Source organism: Vicugna pacos, chromosome 3 (assembly GCF_048564905.1).
Source record: "Vicugna pacos chromosome 3, VicPac4, whole genome shotgun sequence".
Classification (NCBI taxonomy): domain Eukaryota; kingdom Metazoa; phylum Chordata; class Mammalia; order Artiodactyla; family Camelidae; genus Vicugna; species Vicugna pacos.
Window position 1 is genome coordinate 46,047,549 of NC_132989.1, and position 21,516 is coordinate 46,069,064.

A 21,516-nucleotide genomic window follows, 5' to 3' on the forward strand; every position below is an offset into this window, starting at 1 on the left:
AGGACACCCTTATGAAAAAAGTACTTATGAAAATGAAGACAAAAAGAAAATATGCTATGCGACAGATGACAAATTTGAGGTTTTTGTGTTACCGCTTGTCAGCACCCTGACAGATGTGACTAAGAGATCACTGGATTGTCACTGATCCTGGAATCCTTCTCAATGCACAACACAGACAGCCACTACCAATCACTGAAAGTTAGCACTGCAACCTATTTGTCAAACCTGCTCTCAGTGACATTGTTCAGGATGCTCAGTCAGGAATCTTCCCCACAGGCAAATAGGAGAGGACTGTGTCTAGTCTCCCAGGTTGTGGTCAAGCATGGGCTGACTATTAAAAATTTGTAATAGAATGAAAATTCTCAAAAAGCAAAGTGGAAAAATATTACAGCAGATAATGTTATGAACTGGTACGTGGGGTAAATTTTTAAAAGGTAACTGCCACCCACAATTAGTCTATCTATGACTTTAAATCATAATAAATACACATTATTGAAACTGTTTTATTGTCAGTTACCAATAACAGCCTTTAATTTCCGGTGCATTGTGGTTGAGTAAACTGTTGTTTCAGTGTCTTGCTGCCTTTTAGTGATTGCTTTCGTTGCAAATGTATGACTGTATTTTTTTTAAGTGCCTCTATCAACAGAATTGAAACCATTCTAAATTGCGGATGGCAGTTAGCTTTCCCTAAATAAAGGGCAAAATCCTGTATTGTTACTTTTAACAAAAAAGAGTTTCCTCTCATTGAAATTAGTGATAATATAATTCTTATACAAAATCAAATTTTTAAGTCTTTAAAAATTTCTATTACAGTGTGATTTGACTTACATTCATGAAAAGGAAACACAGTCTATATTCATACAAAGTAAAAATGGAAATACAGTGACAGTGGTTTAGTTTTAGTTATCTTAATTTCCAGAAAAATAGTATCCCTATTGAAATGTATTTTAAAATACATGCAGTCATTGAACTATATTTGAAATATAAGTCATAATTCTAGTTTCACAATAAAACTGAATACTAAACAAAATATTCTGGGAAAATTAAGTAAAAAATATTCATTGAAATCAAATAAATGTATATTTCAGGTGAAAATAACTTTGTTCTGTTGCAATTCTACATTACACAACTTCACCAAAATGTTAAGTCAAAGGCTAATAATGAAACACATCAGAGGAAAATGCACCTCAGTAACCAACCAGCTTAGATAAAGCCCACAATAGTTCAGTCTAACAATGAACCCTGCTTCACATTAAACAGTATACAGTGCTGTTTCCAGCAAAAAACTTTATCAATCCCCGACTTCATTTTGCTTATATACACTTAGCCATATTTAGGATCTGACATAAATTCTGCAAGAGAGCTTAAGGTGTACTGACATTTAGCAATAAAGAACACTCAGCTAAAAGCAACTAAAACCACCATCTATAAAACATTAAGACCAAGTTGCTGGTCTTAATATTATTAGAGAAAGTTTTCTAACATCTCCTTTGAAATAACTAGTAAATAAATCTTTTACCCTTGGCCAAATTCACTGTCATGAATTGTTTTACTGTTACACTTTGCTATGACCTTGTAAGTAATTTCTTTGAAAAATGGGAATAGGTTACACACGAATCAATCTTTTTTGGCTCTAAGATTGTAGCTGCGTATGTGACTAACGTGTGGTACATCTTATCACTATGCTATTCAAGATTATATTAAAACAAATGTTAATTAGTAAGCGAGTCATTGTCTAATGAGATGTACTTACCTCAGGTAAGACAAAAAACAAGTGTTTCTGTCAACTATGGAAACAGCTATCAAAGAATGCTTTCACGCAAAATATGAAAAGCAACAAGGAAATACATGTTTTGTGAAAGAAATTCATTGCCGAACGATAGCAAATATAGCGGCTTTCTAGCATTATATTAATAAAACTGGAAGATGTTTCAAAATGATTCTCCTTACCTGTGTATACAGTTTTTACTCTCCAGATATGCCATACCAGAAGCAGCATCCAATGAAAATTTTACTAATTGTTTGAGTTTTATTTCATCCTTCTTCTTCCTCAGAAAGGAGAGGAAATCACCTCCTAGAAGAATTGACAGATGAGACAAGATCATGATGAAAGTCATATTTGTCACCTATAGAGATACCCGACAGAAAAGCATTCCACATTTAACCATATTTTTTGACCATTTTGTTTGAGGTGGGGATAAAAAGAAAACATGAAAAGAACACAACTTATGAGAAAGCAGACACCACAAATTTTCCTAGATGCACTTTAAGTACTTTTTCAGTGAAAGTACTTTGTCAGTGAAAGTACTTAAAACACATAATAATATTCAAAGTTCTACTTTTTCCTTTGTCATAATTTCTCACCAATTTGCCTGACTAAAATTTTCTAGGAAATTTTATTGTCTCTAATGCCAAATTTAAAATTACAGTTATTATAAGTGGAACAAAAAAGTAGATCATATTGAATTGCTCATCAGAATCAGTGATTGTTTAAAAAGTTGAGATTATTAACAACACCATCACTGACAGTAGAGTCAGACAGAAAAAAAAAAAGCTATGATTTTGATGAGACTTAGTGCTGAGCCAGATTACATCAGGCAGATTCCAGTGACGTCCTAGAGAAACTCGTTAAACCAGTACAGTCCAAAAGAAATATAATGTAAGCCAAGTAGTAATTTTAAATATACCATTAGCCACTTTTAAAAAAGTGACAACAAAAGAGTGAATCTGATTTTAGTAAGTTTTTTCTTTAGCCCAATATACCCAAAATATTATTTTAACAACAGGCATCATTATAAAAATTATGGTAGAGGTATTTTACGTTTTATCATCCTACATCTTTAAAATAGAAGGTGCATTTTACATTTATGGGACATCTCAATTTAGATGTGAATTTTCATTTGAAATATGTGATCTGCATTTAGATTTCATCAAATTTACAGCTGGAGAAGGTAGATTCATATACCTAGTTTGTTCCAAACATACTTAAACTTTCCCAATAACCGAATCATGTATCGACTTTTAAATTTAGATCAATTAAAATTAAATCAAATTTCCTATTCAGTTTTTTAGAAGCACTAACCACATTTCAAAAGCTAAACAGCTCAGGAGCCACATGTGGCCAGCGATGACCACATTATATAGTGCAGCCTTCAAGCTAAATGTCCACTGACAGATGACTGGATAAAGAAGCTGTGTATTCCATCCACAATGGAATACTACTCAGCCATAAAAATATATGAAATAAGGCCATTTGTAGTAATAACGGATGGATTTGGAGACTGCCATTCTAAGTAAGCCAGAGAAAGAAAAATACCATGTAATATTACTCATACGTGGAATCTAAAAAAAAAAAATGACACAAATGAACTTATTTATAAAGTAGAGATAGACTCACAGACATAAAAAACAAATTTATGGTTACCAGTGGGGAGAGGGGAGGGTAGAGGGATAAACTGGGAGTTTGGGATTTACAGATACTAATTACTACATATGAAATAGACAACAAGGTTCTACTGTATCGTACAGGGAACTATATTCAATATCTTGTACTAACCTATAATAAAAAATAATATGAAAAGGAATTTATATATGTATATATATTATACACCAGAAGTTGACACAATATTGAAAACTGACTATACTTCAATTAAAAAAAAATAGTAAAAAATAAAAAATAAAAAAAAATAAAACAAAACAAAACAAAACAAAAAACAAAAAAAAATAGTGTAGACTAAAACTACACGTTCATTAACAACATAGCATTAAAGGCAATGGCTTGATTATTTTTCCTTGTTAATGTATAATGCAGTTCATTATTAAACAAAACAAAACCAAGTTAAAGTATATTAGAATGAATGTTCTCTAAAAACAGTCATTCCTACTTTTCTCTTTCTATTAGGCCCTCAGACATTAAGCCAGAACTCTGAGAGAGGGATTAGCATTTTAATTGTCGTTTCCTGATCTTTATTATCCTCTTCACCAGGGATCTAGGCCTTAAATACAACTACTCTAGAGGTGGAGACTTAATGGCTTTTTCTTTAATGAGAGTATCTAGAAAATAAATACCTGCCTAACTCTCCTTACAATGTTCTCTTTTTCTAATTTCCTCTCCTATTCACAAACCAAGTATTACACAAATTTAGGTGGACTATTTACAAAATCAATAAGCTATATGCTTTAAAAACAATCTTAATGGTGTCAGATAATTTTTTTTGTTCTTTTAAAAAGAATACACATGTATTACTATGAAGACTACTAAAATAGCCTCTATCAATTTTGACTTAATTTTCTGAACAAAACACGTAACTGTAACAGTAAATAGCAAAATTAACTACTAATTTCTCAACTTTTATACGCACCAAAAATGGACTTGAAATCAATATTCAGTTCATTACCTGGACCAATATTCACATGTATTAATTATTTTGTTAGATATATATTGGTCTATTTTATAAAAAGTGCACCCTCTTGGTCTTTAAACCACATTAGCATTTTATTTAAACTATGTAATGACTTTTTTAAAAAAATTTTTGGCAGGGGGAGGTAATCAGGTTTACTTATTTATTTTTAGAGGAGGTGCTGGTTATTGAACCCAGGAGCTCGTGCATGCTAAGCACGCATTCTACCGCTTGAGCTACAATACACCCCTCCCCACTGGAATGACTTTCAAATGAAAAAAAAATCTTTCGTGGAATTTGATTTAAAGCATCATCTGACATAACCTCAGTGTTCTGTGGAATCCTAATATAATTTCTTTCCAAAATTAGCTCACATTCACCACTTTTCCTTCTACTTTCTGCTCTTTTTAAATTTAGTCCTTCATATAGTCTTTCTCGCACCCCAACCCCCAGCCCAGACTGTACATCCTGTAAAGAGAGTTGTGCTTCTGTTGTTCAGCATGATAATTTCAGCACCTACTACAGAATGTCTAGCATGCATGTAATACCTCAGTAAGCATTTCTTGAATGAATGAGTGAGCAACGTATAAATATCTCCTTGTTCTTGCAGATTATAAACTACCCATGAAGACAAGCTACCTAAGAAATTTTTTATTAATTTTAAACATTTCTTCCTAAGCCCCTCTTCAATGGTTAGAACTATGCCTTTCAAGCACTTGTTAAATGCTAAAATAATGTTTAGGAAAGGATGACATTACATTTCTTATCAAAGGCATCTAATGAATGCCATAAAATTCTTCATATTCCGACAACAAAACTTAGTTTAAGACTGAGCTCATCTTGATAGATGCTTCTCTAACACTACATCAAACTGCATCATTAAAAAAATAATAATTTGCAGAGGAGCAATCCTCAGTAGATAAGACTATAAACCAACAAACACATACTATATTAATAAACAAAGAAAAGACAACACTTACACTGCATTAAAAATTGCCTGAAAAAAATGATGCCAAGTCAATAAAAGTACTAGGAAGGTAGAGTTAGATATAGCTATTTGCAAATACTGTGACACAAAGATACAGACGAAGGTGTATCTGATTGTCTCTTAGCTAATCCAACAATATTTCTGCCTTAGAGAAATTTCCTGCTTAAAATCATTAAATCATTAAAGTAAATTTATTTTTTTTCCCAATTTTTAGTTATTCATTACACAGACCCAGTGATCTTAAGTAAAGGAACAGAGCTGCACCATCCCAAAGCCCTCGTCAGCTTCTTGCAGAACACTGTACAGAAGAAAGACCTCCAGTAGAAATTTAAATGATTATGATTCAGTACTGAAAGCCGAAGCCTTGGGCAAGTGCACGCATTAAGAACTCTGAAGCAAAAAGTAAACTCTCCAAAGGACAGATTATGAGACACCAAGAAAACAACTCGGATTGGGCCAGAAATATTCCTTTAGGCACTCTACTTCATTAATACCACTACATGAAGAACTGGAGACCACATCAGATGATAAAATCCTTAGTATTCACTGTGAAGTTACTGTAGAGGATAGCATCTGTTCCTTTGAACTCATCCTTCTGTCATTTTCATTACATGCCAAGTTAAAGAACCTCTCTTAGAATGTGTGATATATACAATAATCATATTTGCAGCACATATGTATTTATGCGTATACGTGTTGGTATACGTACGTGTGTGTGTGCACATAGCCTAGAGGATCTCACCTGACCACTGTGGTAAGGATCTTGGTATTCAAAAATGGGCAGAACAAGACAGCAATTCCCCTTTCATAATTCTGTCTTAACAAGGCTTATTTCTGTATAGGTATACTGCACATTAAACCAAGATAAAATGGATTATTTTCTAGAATTCTTCACCAATGATGAATTTCTCAGACAATTCTTAGCATGTTTTCATAGCCAACTTTTGGTTTACGATGGAAACAGTATGACATGGTGAAAAGCATGGACACCGAAGTTACACTGATCTATGTCTGATTATCTGTGTAACCTTTGGTAAGCTGTTCAATCTCTCTAAACTTCTTTAAAATATAAGGATTTATTTCATTTATTTCTCAAGATGGTTTTGAAGACTAAAAGGTATCTAAAGCACTAAGCATATGCCTTGCACATGGTACACACAAGAAATACTAGTACAACTTATTTTTATTACTGAAGTTACTTTGCATATAAAATGAGGAAGAGCTACAGCAGGGACTAGTTGTTTGTTGCATGTCAATTTTCCCTCATTCCCCTCAATTTCCTTTAGAAGACTGTCCTTCTCCCATTTCGAAAGGTATTAACCTGACTTCAACAGTAAGGGGGTGAGGGGTTCTAGATTTGCTTAACCCAGTCAACGAAGCCCATTCCCCACTGACTGGCTCAGGGACAGGCACAGTGTTAAATTCAGCCCACTGACATACAAGGAAACTTTTTTTTTTTTTTTTGAGAGCAGTACCAGAAAGGCAGTGTTCCCCGCAAGTGGAAGTGTAAAGGACAGCACGTGGTGCCACAAAGACTGGCAGCCTTGGGATGAAGCTATCACCCCAAAAAGCAGGAAAAGTGAAGGAAAGAGAATAGTTTTTGGTGACATGTTTGAACTACTGGATCAAACACTGTCTAAAGAGTGACTTCCCTCTAGATTTTTCTATTAAGTGAACGAATAAAATCCCTATAAATTTTTCATATATCTCCCATACTAGCAACTCAAAGATTCCTTATGGCTAAAACAACATTTACATCAGATTTTGAGGATTTAAAAAGTATATATATATAAATTCAATGCCTGGAACAAGTAGGAAATAATAAGCAGAAGTGCTTTATTTTGTTTGCAGCCAACTTCTAGTGAGAGGAGAGAAGGCTGTTTTATTCTCAACAGCTCTTTCTCAAAGATTTCTTACTCCATGCTGTGGAAATCTGATCCTACCTGTTCTTTCAGTATTAATGGGACTCTGAGGAACTGATCATATTAAACCAACTCAGAGGTTATTATGTAAACAAGAATACTAATTTATCAATTTGTCATTAGAGAAAAGGGATCATCAGGGCCATACCACTAACAACTTTCTGTCATTGAATCATGTAGAGATCTTAATTTAACTTCAAACAACTTCAAAGGTTATCAGATTAAGAGATAGCAATCCCTGGTGATATACAAAATGTGTAATTCATTACCCTTGTTTTTTAGGGTATCAATTTGTTCCTGAGAAGTTTGGTTCAGTTGTATTCACTTACACATTTAAAACGGGATCATAATCAAAGCAACTATTAAATTACAGCAGCTATTATGGGGGCTCCATTTATGTCATTTTCAGAGTTCTCATTAAAAAATGTTTTTTGCTCTTTTTTCTCTCTTTAATGAGAGTTGTGGCTGTTAACCAGCCCTTCAGAAATAAGGGGAGATGAAGGGAAGAGCTCAAGAGGTAGAGAGCATGCTTAGCATGCACAAGGTCCTGGGTTCAATCCACAGTACCTCCTCTAAAAGTAAACAAACCTAATTACCTCCTTGCTCCCTTCACTACCAAAACTAAAAAATAAATAAATAAATAAGGAGAAAAGATCTATATGATAATTAACAATGAATGCTGATTCAACTTGTACTACATGAAACGCAAAACAGATTTTATATAATAGGAGATAAGCCAAAACAAGTTCTCGAAGAAGAAAGGATCAGTGCAAACACTGAAGCAAAGGATCATGGCTGCTACACGTAGGCACCCCCAGGAGAGAGGATTCCATGGAGAGAGAGACTAGCCAGGAGGATTCTCTAGTTGTTACTCGAGGTGATGAGGGTTTATACTAAGAACTATCAAAAAACAAAACAAAACAAAACAAAGCATTTTATCTGATAATACTCAACAATAAGCTAGAAAGCCCATTTGTGGGAAAAGAAGAGAAATATGAAACACTGAAGAACTGAAAATGACTCCAAGAATATACTTGGCTTTTCTGTCACCATCGTCTTCTTTTTAAATATGCACTTGCTGAACAGCTTGCTACCTAAGTAACGTAATTCAGCAGAGCCAAATGCAGAGCTGAGTGTGTGGTTTTCCCAGTTTAGATTAATACATGACATTAGTCTTTTCAGATGAGGCTCTGTAATAGCCGTGTTCTGCTAACACTGCGAAATAGTGGGACCTTTTGCATTTCTCCTTCAGAGATGATCTTTGAGAACATAACTCCATAGCAGTCAGGATAACAGTTCTTTGAAATAAAAGAGCATGTTTTACAGTATTTTTAACTTGCTGGTTCAAAGGGCACCAGCTGTAATCTTGCCAGACCTGATGTGATCGGCCAGGACAGATACCAGAGTCATCTTTCACAAACTCCAAGAATGTCAGTTACTAGAAGGGACTTTGGAGATAATCAGCTTTTTCACATTGTGGAAGAGGGAAATGAATTTATTTGACTTTTAAGAGTTTGGTGATATTATTGAAATTGGAAGGCAATTATCTGCCAACTATGGCCTAGAGGCCAAAATCAGCTCGCTACTTGTTTCTGTAAACACTTATTGGAAAACCACCACACTCGTTCCTTTACATATTGCCTACAGACACTTTCAAGCTATGATGGCAGAGTTGTGGTAAGAGACTGTATGGCTCTCAACACCTAAAAATTTTACCATCTGATCTTTTACAGAAAAAATTTGCTGATTCTTGTTTTAAAATATTACTCAGTATTCCATATAGCTGTAGTCCCTCTCATTTAAATGCTTCTTATGATTGCTTTGGCTACTTTCAACCAAAATTTTACTTTTCACTGTGTATTTTTTGCATCTGGGCTCAGTAGCGCTATTTTTAAATGCTCAAAAAGGACACTGGAAAGGTAAGTTTACCAACTAATTTTATGTCCTAAGGCTGATACAGATTTACACACAAAAACATACCATGGAATGAGATCATAAATCCCCTGCTCCCCTCCCCATCCACAACCCACCATCTGCCACCAAGGCAAAGAAGTTCCACTGTCTGTCTCTCCCTGCTTTCATGCTACACTACTTACTTCTCTATTTTGTGGCTGCTTATGCCTCTCAAAGTTGCCTTTGACATAAAGTAGAAAGACAAACATGGATAGGAAAATCAGGTGTATAAAGATGTTGGCTCTAAAGCCTCCTGGAACACCCTTCAAATACTTAGATACTAAATGGCATTTTTGTTTAAAAAAAAAAGAAAAAAAACCAGTGCAATGCTTATTTTGATGTCTTTATCTACTATAGGAAAACCTGCAGAGAAAAAAGGAAAAGGCATCAATTCAAGCTTCCTTAGATAGATTTTTAAAGAGATATGGGACAAAAAGACCCATCCAAAAGCACATTGCAATTTAATAAGGGGAAAATGTTTATAAAAGTTAACAGTATTTTTAGAAATTGAATTTATCATAGGCTAGATATTTTAGAGATGTTAAAATCCCCAAGTCAACATCAGTGACAAGAACTATTATGTAATCTTATTATTTAAAATAATTAGAAATGTATACTTATATCTCCATATTTATGCACTTTTTGGATATAGAATATAATTACAAAGGTTTTGATCACAAATTATGAAACTTTCTATCAGATTAAAAAATATTACTTTAAAATATACTTTTAAAGAAGAAATTGCACCAAAGAGTTGGAAATGTCAGTATTAAAGAAAAGTCAGGAAAAACAGGAGTCTCGTTTTTTCTTTTTAAAAAGTTATGGTATAAAAATCATAAATTTATCCTCTTAATAATTTTAAGTGTACAGTATAATATTGTAAACTAAATTCACATTGCTGTACAACAGATCCCTAGAACTTTTTCATCTTGTGTGACTGAAACGCTGTACCTACTGAACAACTCTGTTTCCTCCTCCTACCAGCCCCTGGCAACCACCACCCTATTTCCTGTTTCTATGAGTTTGATTACTTTAGATACCTCATATAAATGGAATTATACAGTATTTGTCTTTTTCTGATTGGTTTATTTCACTTAGCATAATGTCCTAAAGGTTCATCCATGTTGCAGCATTTGATAGGATTTTCTTCTTTAAGGCTGAAGAATATCTCATTGTATGTATATGACACATTTTCTTAATCCATTCACCCACTGAGGGACATGTTTCCACCTCTGGGCTATTGTCAGTAATACTGCAATGAACATGGGTGTGCATATTGCTCTCCAAGATCCTGTTTTAGGGTCTTTTTTTGCTCTTGTTACCAGTGATTTTGGTGTCATTTCCAAGAAATCACTGACCATTCCAATGCCATTAAGTTTTCCCCTATGATTTCTTCTAGTTCTACAGTTTCATATCTTTTGTTTAGGTCTTTAATCCATTTTCAGATAATTTTTGTATAGGTGTAAGGTAAGGCTCCATCTCCATTCTACCTCATATGAATATCCAGTTTCTCCAACATTATTTGTTGAAGAGACTATTCTTTCCCATTCTGTACTCTTGCGCCCTTATCAAAGATCATTTGACTGTATATGCCAGGGTTTAACTTCTGGGACCTCTATTCAGGTCCATTTGGCTGCCTGTCTTTATGGCAGTATCATACTACAAAGCTACAGTAATCAAAACAGTATGTTTTGAAATCATGAAGTATGAGGCCTCCAAATTTTCACTTCTTTCTCAATATTATATGGCTATTCTGGGTCCTTTGAGATTCATGTGAATTTTAGGATTTTTTTTTCCTGCCAAAAAAAAAAGAGAAAAAAAAAGCCACTGGGATTTTATAGATAGTGCATCAAATCTCTAGACTGCTCTGGGTAGTATGAAGATTTTAACAATATTAATTAAGTCTTTCAATTCATAGACACAGGATGTCTTTCCATTTATTTGTGTCTTCTTTAATTCCTTTCAGCAATGTTTTATAATTTTTGCGTATAAGTCTGTTATATATTTGGTTAAGTTTATTCCTAAGTAATTTATTCTTTTTGATGCTATTGTAAATGGGATTGTTTTCTTAATTTCCTTTTAGGATTGTTCATTATTAATACATAAGACTACAACTGATTTTTGAGTCCTGATTTTATGCCCAGCAACTTTGCTGAATTTCTTTATTAGGTCTAGTGGGGGTTTTCTGGTATGTGGAATCTTCCAGGTTTTCTCAATGTAAGATCACATTATCTGAGAACAGAGATGATTTTACTTTCCCCTTTCCAATTTGGAGGCCTTTCATTTCTTTTACTTAATTGCTCTGGCTAAGACGTCTAGTACTATGTTAAACAGAAGTGGTATGTTAAGAGTGGGCATCTTTCCCTTGCTTCTGATCTTTGAGGAAAAACTTTTAGTTTATAACTATTGAGAAGGATGTTAGCTGTGAGCTTTTTTATACGGTCTTATTATGTAGAAATAATTTTTTTTTTTACTCCTAGTTTCTTGAGTGTTTTGACCATGAAAAGGTATTGAATTTTGTCAGAAATTTTCCCTGCATTAATTGAGATGCTCCTGTGACTCTTGTTGTTTATTCTGTTAATGTAGTGTCTTACACTTATGGATTTTCATTTTGAAATATCCTTGTATCACATTTACACATAAAACACAAGTACATTGAGATAATAAATTTCCTTCCATCTTCTCCATCTATAATCTACTCTCTGCTACTTGTGCAAAGCCTGACTGTTTCTGTCTTTGCTTTCATGTCAAATAATAACTGCCATCCTTACTCATCAAGGAACAAAATACACACATTGTTAAAATCACTCATCAGAAATCTAAGGTAGCCTACAGCAGAATCTCTTTTGATTTTGTGACTCACTATCCATAAAACTTGATTTTTTTAAGACATTTTTAAAATTGAAGTATAGACAGTTTACAATGGGTCAATTTCTGGTGCACGACATAATGTTTCAGTCATACATATACATACATATATTCATTTTCATATTTTTTAAATTATAGGTTACTGTAAGATATTGAATGCAGGCAGAGACAGAGCATCCTATCTAGAAAGGATACAAGAAGGAGTAATGTTCAAAGGACTTTGCAGTAGAAAAATTAAGACTAAAAAAATGTCAGTGCTTAACACAATTCCACAGGATTCTAGGTGAATTGCTGAAGGGCTACTAAAGATTACTGAATAATGTATCTTCTAGTTGTTCTCAGTCTAAGGAAAGACAAAAATTTCAGAAATAAACTATATTAAATGACAGTGAAACAGTAGCTAAATATATGCACAATATACATATATTTAATAATATGTTATAATGATTCAGAAACAATGAAATCTGATTTGTGGGACTGGAAGAAGGATTCAGAAAGTAGGTAAGGCTGTGAAAGATGGAGCAGGATTTCAATGGAAGGAAAACAAAGAAGCACCTGTGTTTATTTTAAAAGGGCTAGACATAAACAAAAACAAAGAGCTCATGAAAAGTAAATATGCAAATAAACGAGACTCAGATTTCTGTATGCGTTTGTTAATATTTTCACGTTGCTGAAATTTTACACTAAACTGGCACTACAGATGGTGAATTTTGAAGTTTTCTCCTAAGTAACTGCTTAAGAGGAAAAGCTAAATTGGGTTCACTCTAATATTGAATTTTTCCTTTTTCTTCAGTATTGCTTTGACAATTCTGGGCCTTCTGTGATTCCATGTAAGTTTTAGGATTATCTGTTTTAGTTCTGTGAAAAATGTCCTGGGTAATTTGATAGAGATTGCATTCAATCTGTAGATTGCTTTGGGTATTATGGCCATTCTAACAATATTAATTCTTTCAACCCAAGAACACAGGATTATCTTTCCATATCTTTAAGTCACCTTTAATTTCCTTAGTCAATGTTCTGTAGTTCTCTGCATATAAGTCTTTCCCTTCCTTGGTCAGATTTATTCCTAAGTATTTTATTCTTTTGTATGCAACTTTAAAAGAGACTGTTTCTTTACTTTCTGATATTTCATTGTTAGTGTAAAGAAATGCACTGATTTCTGTATGTTAATCTTGTATCCTCTTACCTTGCTGAATTCTTGTATCAGCTCTAGTAATTTTTGTGTGAAGCCTTTAGACTATTTTCTACATACAGAATCATTTCATCCACATATAATGACAAGTTTGCCTCTTCTCTTCCAATTTGGATTTTTTTTTTCTTTACTAATAGCTATGGCTAGGACTTCCAGTACTATATTGAATAGAGTAGTCATCTTTGTCTTGTTCCAGATTTTAGTGGGAAGGCTTTCAACTTTTCACAGTTGAATATTATGCTGACTGTAGGTTTGACATAAAAAGCTTTTAACAAAGGAGACAAGAACATACAATGGAGTAAAGGCAATCTCTTCAGCAAATGGTGTTGGGATAACAGGCCAGCTGTATGTAAATCAAGTTAGAATACTCTGGCACAACATACATGAAATAAACTCAAAATGGCTTAAAGAGTTAAACATAAGACACTATAAACCTCTTAGAAGAAAACATAGGCAAAACATTCTCTGACATAAATCTTAGCAAAGTTCTCTTAGAGCAGTCAACCCAGTCAATAGAAACAAAAGCAAAAATAAACAAATGGGACCTAATTAAAATCATAAGCTTTTGCACAGCAAAGGAAACCATAAACAAAACAAAAAGACAGCCTACACAATGGGAGAAAATATTTGCAAAAGATGAGACTGACAGGCTTAATTTCTAGAATATATAAACAGCTTATACAACTTAGTAAGAAAAAAACAAACAACCCAATCTAAAAATGGGCAGAAGACATAAACAAGCAATTCTCTAGTGAAGACATACAAATGGCCAATAGGCACATGAAAAAATGCTCGATATTGCTAATTATCAGAGAAGCAAATCAAAACTACAATGAGGTATCACCTCACATCAGTCAAAATGACCATTATTCAAAACTCCACAAACGATAAATGCTGGAGAGGGTGTGGAAAAAAGAGAACCCTCCTACACTAGGGGTGGGAATGTAGTTTGGTGCAGCCAGTATGGAGATTCATCAAAAGACTAAAAATAGACTTACCACATGATCCAACAATCCCACTCCTGGGCATATATCCAGAGGGAACCTTAATTCAAAAAGATACATGCACCCCAATGTTCACAGAAGCACTATTTACAATAGCCAAGACATGAAAACAACCTAAATGTCCATCAGCAGATACTGGTTAAAGAAAGCTTTGGTATATTTATACAATGGAATCCTACTCAGCTATAAAAAAAGAATAAAATAATGCCATTTGCAGCAGCATGGATTGACCTGAAGATTGTCATTCTAAGTGAAGTAAGCCAGAAAGAGAAAGAAAAATACCATATGATATCACTTAAATGTGGAATCTTAAAAAAGGGGGGGGGTACTCATTTACAAAACAGAAACAGACTCACAGATATAGAAAATAAACTTATGGTTACCGGGGGTGGGGATGGGTGTGGGAAGGGGTAAATTGGGAGTTCAAGATCTGCAGATACTAACCACTGTACATAAAATAGATAAACAACAATTTTATCCTGTATAGCACAGGAAACTATATTCAATATTTTCTAGTAACTTATGGTGAAATGGAATATGAAAATGAATATATGTATGTTCATGTATGACTAAAGCATTATGTTGTACACCAGAAACTGACACAACATTGTAAACTGACTATACTTCAATAAAAAAAAATATATATATATATAATATTAATGCTTTATTTGGAGTTTTTTCTAGTATAATGTAAGTCTGTGTTAGAAACACTTAGAATCCTCTAGAAGCACAAGAATGTTGGGCCATAAACAGATATTCCCCCTAATTCAGATCATATTGAAACAGGTTCCCAATTACACTGAACGCTCCCAAGTCAAAGTAGAAAAAGAGATACATTAAAGTAAACTGACTTAAACATTTTCCTTTGGACAAATACGTTCAGGAAAGAGATAAGACTCATGCATGCAATAAAATTCTAGTTATCTAAAGGAAAACAAACAAACCCAGTTTCCATATGTCTTTAACATTAACTTTAATAGTATTCTACCATGTAAACTTGCAGAATGGCTTCTCATTCTAACTTTGTTTTCTATTTACTGGAGAATCCTCTTCCACTCTTACTACCCAGGGTCGTCTCTCTCTGTGCCATGACTGTGGCACTGTCATCTGTGTGTATGATCTGCTGATAAAGCTCTCTGTTCTCCCCCATTCCCGACTCTCTCCATCCCAATCATCAGTGCCACTGCTTCTGTGACATCTGACTCAAGTAATCTGAGAATAATGATTCATTTATTAACGTACTTTATTCTGCATATCCAATTGGCAATCCTTTTCCTTGTCTCTATCATTTAGCCTTACTGTTGGTGGTTTAAACCAAACTCTTAATCATTTTCTTTTGGTCCAGTAAGAACTTTGTTTTTAAATAACAAACTCTAGCAAAAAAAAAAAAAAAAAAAGGAATCATCCTGCCTTACAGTTTGCCAGTTCATTAACTCTCAGTATTCAGACTTAAACTCCTTAAGCATCTTCCTTCCTCATTCAGCAAAAGATGACTTTTACCAATATCATCAATTCCAGATTAGTAATGTGTCCTCTATTCCTTCATGACCTATATAACTTCACTTTTACAAACAGTAAATAGTTCATTAACTGTTTATATAGTTATTATCTATGTGACCTTCTCATAACTATTCAAATGGAGTATTCCAAGTCTTTTATCTCAAACTCCCAAAAGGCACAGCCTAGTAGGCAAGTCACCTTGTACAACACCATGTGCAAACAAGCAATTAAAACTGTTTTCTTTAAAGTGGTAGTTAAATGCCACCAACAAAAGAATTCAGAATACCTGAGTATTCTTGTGAAGTTATTGTTGGTCATTTCTTATTGAATATTATTTTCATTTTATGACATGAATACAAGCTCAGTGAGCAAGCAGAGAGACAAATGCCATATGTAACTGGGATTTTCTTTTTCACTTTGGTTACACTTTATTCACTATACCTAAGAACAAAAACAATTGTATTAATCAAAAAAAGGCAGTTTTATTAAAACTACCGAACTCATAACCTTAAATGTAGACCATGGTGAGCTAGCGATCCAAACAATGCAGATAGAATGACAAAAGGAAATGAGTTCCTTTAAATAATCCCTAAATTGCTAGAAATGGCTCCCAGAGCACATGTTAGCATTTAGTCTGGATGTGGGATCTGGAGGAGAACGAGCTGGACCGCAGGCAGCGGCCAGCTCTAGTGTCTTACAGCAAGCACACTACAGGGCCATGTACACAGGAGAAAGGTACCCTAACAATTTGCCGGATCTAATCTGACATGACACCTTCTGCCTTGAAACTATAACCTTTAAAGGGTTATCATTTTCTTGCCCAGCTACAGTGCCCTCCAGGCAAAATTTTCCCTAGGGGTTCTAATATTTACACAGATAAGTCTCCCTTCTACAACCAGGACACTGTTTATCTGACTTCCATTTATACAAAAAGAGGAAATATTTTATTAATGCAAGGAAAAAGTGAGAAAAAACCTAAAATTACTACTACTGTGTCTTGCAATTCATTCACTCAGGAAATATGGGGTAAAACCACACCAAAACACACTCAAGACTTATGATGAAAGACTACTTTTCATTCCATGCTCTAGAGCGCCAACCTGGAGTCACCATATGTCAAAAGACCTTCAACAACTTCCTACTCTTCATTTTCCCAGACAGAGGAAAGTGTTGTTGTTGTTGTTGTTTTTAAATATACATCATCTTTCATAGAAGCTTTTCTTCACTTTCATGGACTATTTCTTCTCTCTTCCCTTCTCCTCTGGTGTAGCAATGGTTAGGATGCTTCCATAATCACAGCATCTTATTTAATTGATTTTGAATAGGTCTATGTTATTCAACTAAGGTAAAACAGGTTTTGGTAAATATGTATTTAGTCTTCTTTCACTACTACCAGAAAAAAACAGAAAAGGCTATTTTATACAAATTTATCTTTAAAAGCCGCCCATCATTCACTCAGTCTGGTATTCAAGTTGGTGGCTGTGGCAAGATTTAAGATACCAAATACAGTCAAGAAATATATGGGGACAAAAAATAAAATGGATGCAGTCTCACTCTGTTCTCTTCCTTTCATCCCAGAGAACAGGTAATAATCATGGCAAAAAGACTTACTGGTAGCTGGATTTAAAATCTGGTTTATATTTATCTTCTTTCATGGATTTTAATAAGTTATGTAGAAACCAACTTTGACAGCATTCACATATGAAAAACAATGTGGACATTCTATGTAAATCTGTTGGTGGCAATATTTTCCAGATGTAAACTTCTACAGGCCATCTACTAAAGAACTTATGATCTTTTTATATTCCTAGAGAGTATGTCCAGCATGTAAGAGTGACTTGGTAAATATTTACTGAGTGCACACCTAGTTTCTACAAGTTTTCTACGCTAAAGCAGTTTATCACCTTCTTCCTCTCATTGCTTAGATGACGGGAAAGGAGAGGACTCAGTAAACACACCCAATCAAAGGCACACTCAACATTCCTGAGGGAAGCCCAAGAGCAAAGGACCTGAGTGTGACCTAGCTTGATTCTCCAGACCTATCCTAGTTGACTCAGAAAAAGAAGAAAATGGAAGTCAGACAGTGACTACTTTTAAAAAGATGTACCTAGAGCTGGCTATATATAAATAATGCACCATTAAGTATGTCATGCAGATTTTAATCACCTTCTTGACAATAAGGAGTCAAAAAAAAAAAAGTTCTGGTTAGTAATGAACTAATAAACCATCAGCTTCTCCATAAGCATTATTTTCAAGATCATCACTGCTGTGATACTTTGTAGATTCCATGGACATATACTTGAATCCATTAATGCTGTATAATATGAAGTAAAGAGGGATGTCACTAGTAGTATATGTCTTCATTTTTGCTCCTTTATTATTCTTACAGTCTAGGTGTTCTTCTCATAGATGGTGAACCACTCTGAAGCACTCCCAGATAACTCTTGGGCTCAGCCTTGAATTTTTACAACATCTTGGGGGCACTGGTGATAGCTAATACCAGTGATTGCAGTGATTGCTAGTGTAATTCATACTCTTTTAATTTACAGACTTATACTAAATAACCTGAGTCATAAGTCCCTCCTCTCTAAAACAGAAACTACAGTAATACTGAAGTATTTTGTAGGGTAAAACAAAGTAGATTTATTCATGATTATGACAAACTAACCCAATAATATGTTTGAAGTCCTTTATAAAATAAAGTCTTCTTGCCAAATTTGAAGAAGTTAAAAAAATTATATTAGTTATGTGATATCCATTCCTTTGCCATTATTCTTATATTTGTTTGGCTGTCATTACAGAGCCAAATTATATGGAGAGTGGTTGCTGGCTATGGATGAAAGAAAGTCAAATAAGTAGATTAATGACAAGACAGTAAAAACCAGATGAAAGGGAAAGGAGTATGCATAATGAAAATGGGCCCTTTGGCTGTCTAGAAAAGGCCAGGAAACCAGGATGCACTGATGTGTGGCCCAGAGTAAGTGGTCTGCTTCTACTAGGTTTAAGGACAGACAGTTTCCAAAAGGCCTTGCATTGTAAGTGATCCATAACAAAGTGATATTATCTTTTTATATGAGTGGTAAATAGGGAGAATATTGTTGAAAAATTAAATTCCACAGTTCACTGATGTAACAAAAGACTGTTTCACCTTAAGATTTTTTTTTTAAGGATTTCTAGTTAAGTGGCCAGACTAGACTGGATTTAGGAGCTAATTTATATAGTAAGGGGAAACAAAAATGGTGTGAATATCTCAACAAATTCCATTACAATTAAATCTGTGCTTTAAATACAATTTCTCCTGGAATAGCCCACTGTGACACCTGACTCTCTCATAGATTGATTCAGAAACATTTCTACCCCCAAAAGTCTCAACTTCTTTTACTTTAGAACTACTGTTAAAATCTCGCACTATGTGGTTCTATTATTGCTTTTAATAATGTATTAAACTGGTATTAAAGGCAGTGTATAAAAGGCCAACAGGTATATGAAAAGGTGCTCAACATCACTAATCATTAGGGAAATGCAAAGCCAGAGAAGGTAGCTGATATTAAGGACAGTGACTAAAAGGTAGACATATTTAAAAGAGGTGAAGGATCATTAATTATAATCAAGTGCAATTTACACCTAGGATGCAAGGATGGTTCAACATATGAAAATCAATGTGATACCTCACATTAATAGAATGAAAAAAAACATATAATCTAAATAGACACAGAAAAAGTATTTGACAGAATTCAACATCCATTCTTAAAAACATTTAACAATATTGTGTGAAAGGAATATCTTTAACATAATAAAGGCCATATATGGTAAGCCCACATATAAGTATGTTATACTTAATTTTGAAAGGTTGAAAGTTTTTCCTCCAAGATCAGAACAAGCCAGGAGTGCTCATTCTCCTCACTTTTATTCAACATAATACCAGAAGTCTTTGCCAGACCAATCAGGCAAGGAAAAATAAAAAAGGTATCAGAATTGAAAAGGAAGAAGCAAAAGTGCTCCATTTGCAGATGACATGATTATATATATATAATCCTACGCTCAAACCAAAAAAACTGTTACATCTAGTAAATGAATTCAGTAACATTGCAGTATACAAAAATTAACATACAAAAATTAGTAGCATTACTATACACAAATGACTTATCTGAAAGAGAAATAAAATGAACTCGCTGATAACAGCATCAAAAACAATGAAATACTGAAGAATAAACTTAACCAAGGAGATCAAAGATGTCTACACTGAAAACTACAAGGCACTGATGAAAGAAACTGAAGAAGACACAATAAATGGAGAGATAGCCCATGTTCATGGACTGGAAGAATTGTTCAAATATCCATACTACCCAAAGCAATCTGTAGATTTGAAGCAATTCCTATCACGACTCCCATGGCATTTTTTATAAAAGTAGGAAAAGCACTCCTAAAATTTATATGTAACATCAGAAGACCCCAAATAGCCAAAGCAATCTTGAGAAAAAAGAGCAAAGCAGGAGGCATAATACTTTCTTATTTCAAGCTATACTCATCAGAATAGCATTCTACTAGTATAAAAACTGACAAATAGATCAACAGAACAGCATACAGAGCCCAGAAAGAAACCCATGCATATACAGTCAACTAGTATTTGACAAAAGAGCCAAGAATATTCAATGGAGAAAAGGCAGTCTCTTCAATAAATGGTGCTAGGAAAACTGGATATTCACATGTAAAATAATGAAAATAGACCCCTATCTTACAACACTCACAAAAATTAACTCAAAATGGATAAATACTTACTTAAATTTAAGACCTGAAACCATGAAACTACTTAGAGGAAAACAGGAATAAAGCTCCTTGATGTGGGTCTTGGAATTGATTTTTTAGGTCTGACACCTAAAGTACAAGCAACAAGATCAAAAATAAACAAGTGGGACCACATTACATGAAAAATCTTTTGCAGAGCAAAATAAACCATCAACAAAGTGAAAAGGAAACCTACAGAATGAAAATATATTTGCTAACCATATATCTGATAAGGAGTTAATACCCAAAATATATAAGGAATTCATACAACTCAATAGTAAAACCCCATAAATAACCCAATTAAAAAATCTGCAAAGGATCTGCCTAACTAGACATTTCTTCAAAGAAGATATAAAAAGGCCAACTGGTACATGAAAAGGTGCCCTACTTCAGGATGACACCTGCACCCCAATGTTCATAGCAGCACTATTTACAATAGCCAAGACATGGAAACAGCCTAAATGTCCATCAACAGGTGACTAGATAAAGAGGAGGTGGTATATTTATACAATGGAATACTACTCAGCCATAAAAACCAACAACATAATGCCATTTGAAGCAACATGGATGCTCCTGGAGAATGTCATTCTAAGTGAAGTAAGCCAGAAAGAGAAAGAAAAATGCCATATGAGATCGCTCATATGTGGAATCTAAAAAAAAAAAAAAAACCCAAACATAAATACAAAACAGAAGCAGACTCATAGATACAGAATACAGACTTGTGGTTGCCAAGGGGGTGGGGGGTGGGAAGAGATAGACTGGGACTTCAAAATTGTAGAATAGATATACTGTATAAGATAAGATATGGATGTAGAAAGATTATACTGTATAGCACAGGGAAATATATACAAGATCTTATGGTAGCTCACAGAGAAAGGAACGTGACAATGAATATATATATGTT

At 34.0% G+C, this 21,516-nt stretch overlaps 1 protein-coding gene across 10 annotated transcripts in view; it reads right to left on the reverse strand.

Moving 5' to 3' along the window:
• Positions 1 to 21,516, reverse strand: part of FER (FER tyrosine kinase) — a 399,630-nt gene that overhangs the window by 84,808 nt on the left and 293,306 nt on the right. For all 10 annotated transcript variants that reach the window (XM_072958302.1, XM_072958299.1, XM_072958307.1 and 7 more), the window contains one exon: positions 1,951 to 2,074. In XM_072958302.1, the coding sequence (XP_072814403.1) occupies positions 1,951 to 2,074 (124 nt within the window). The remainder of the gene's footprint in view (positions 1 to 1,950; positions 2,075 to 21,516) is intronic.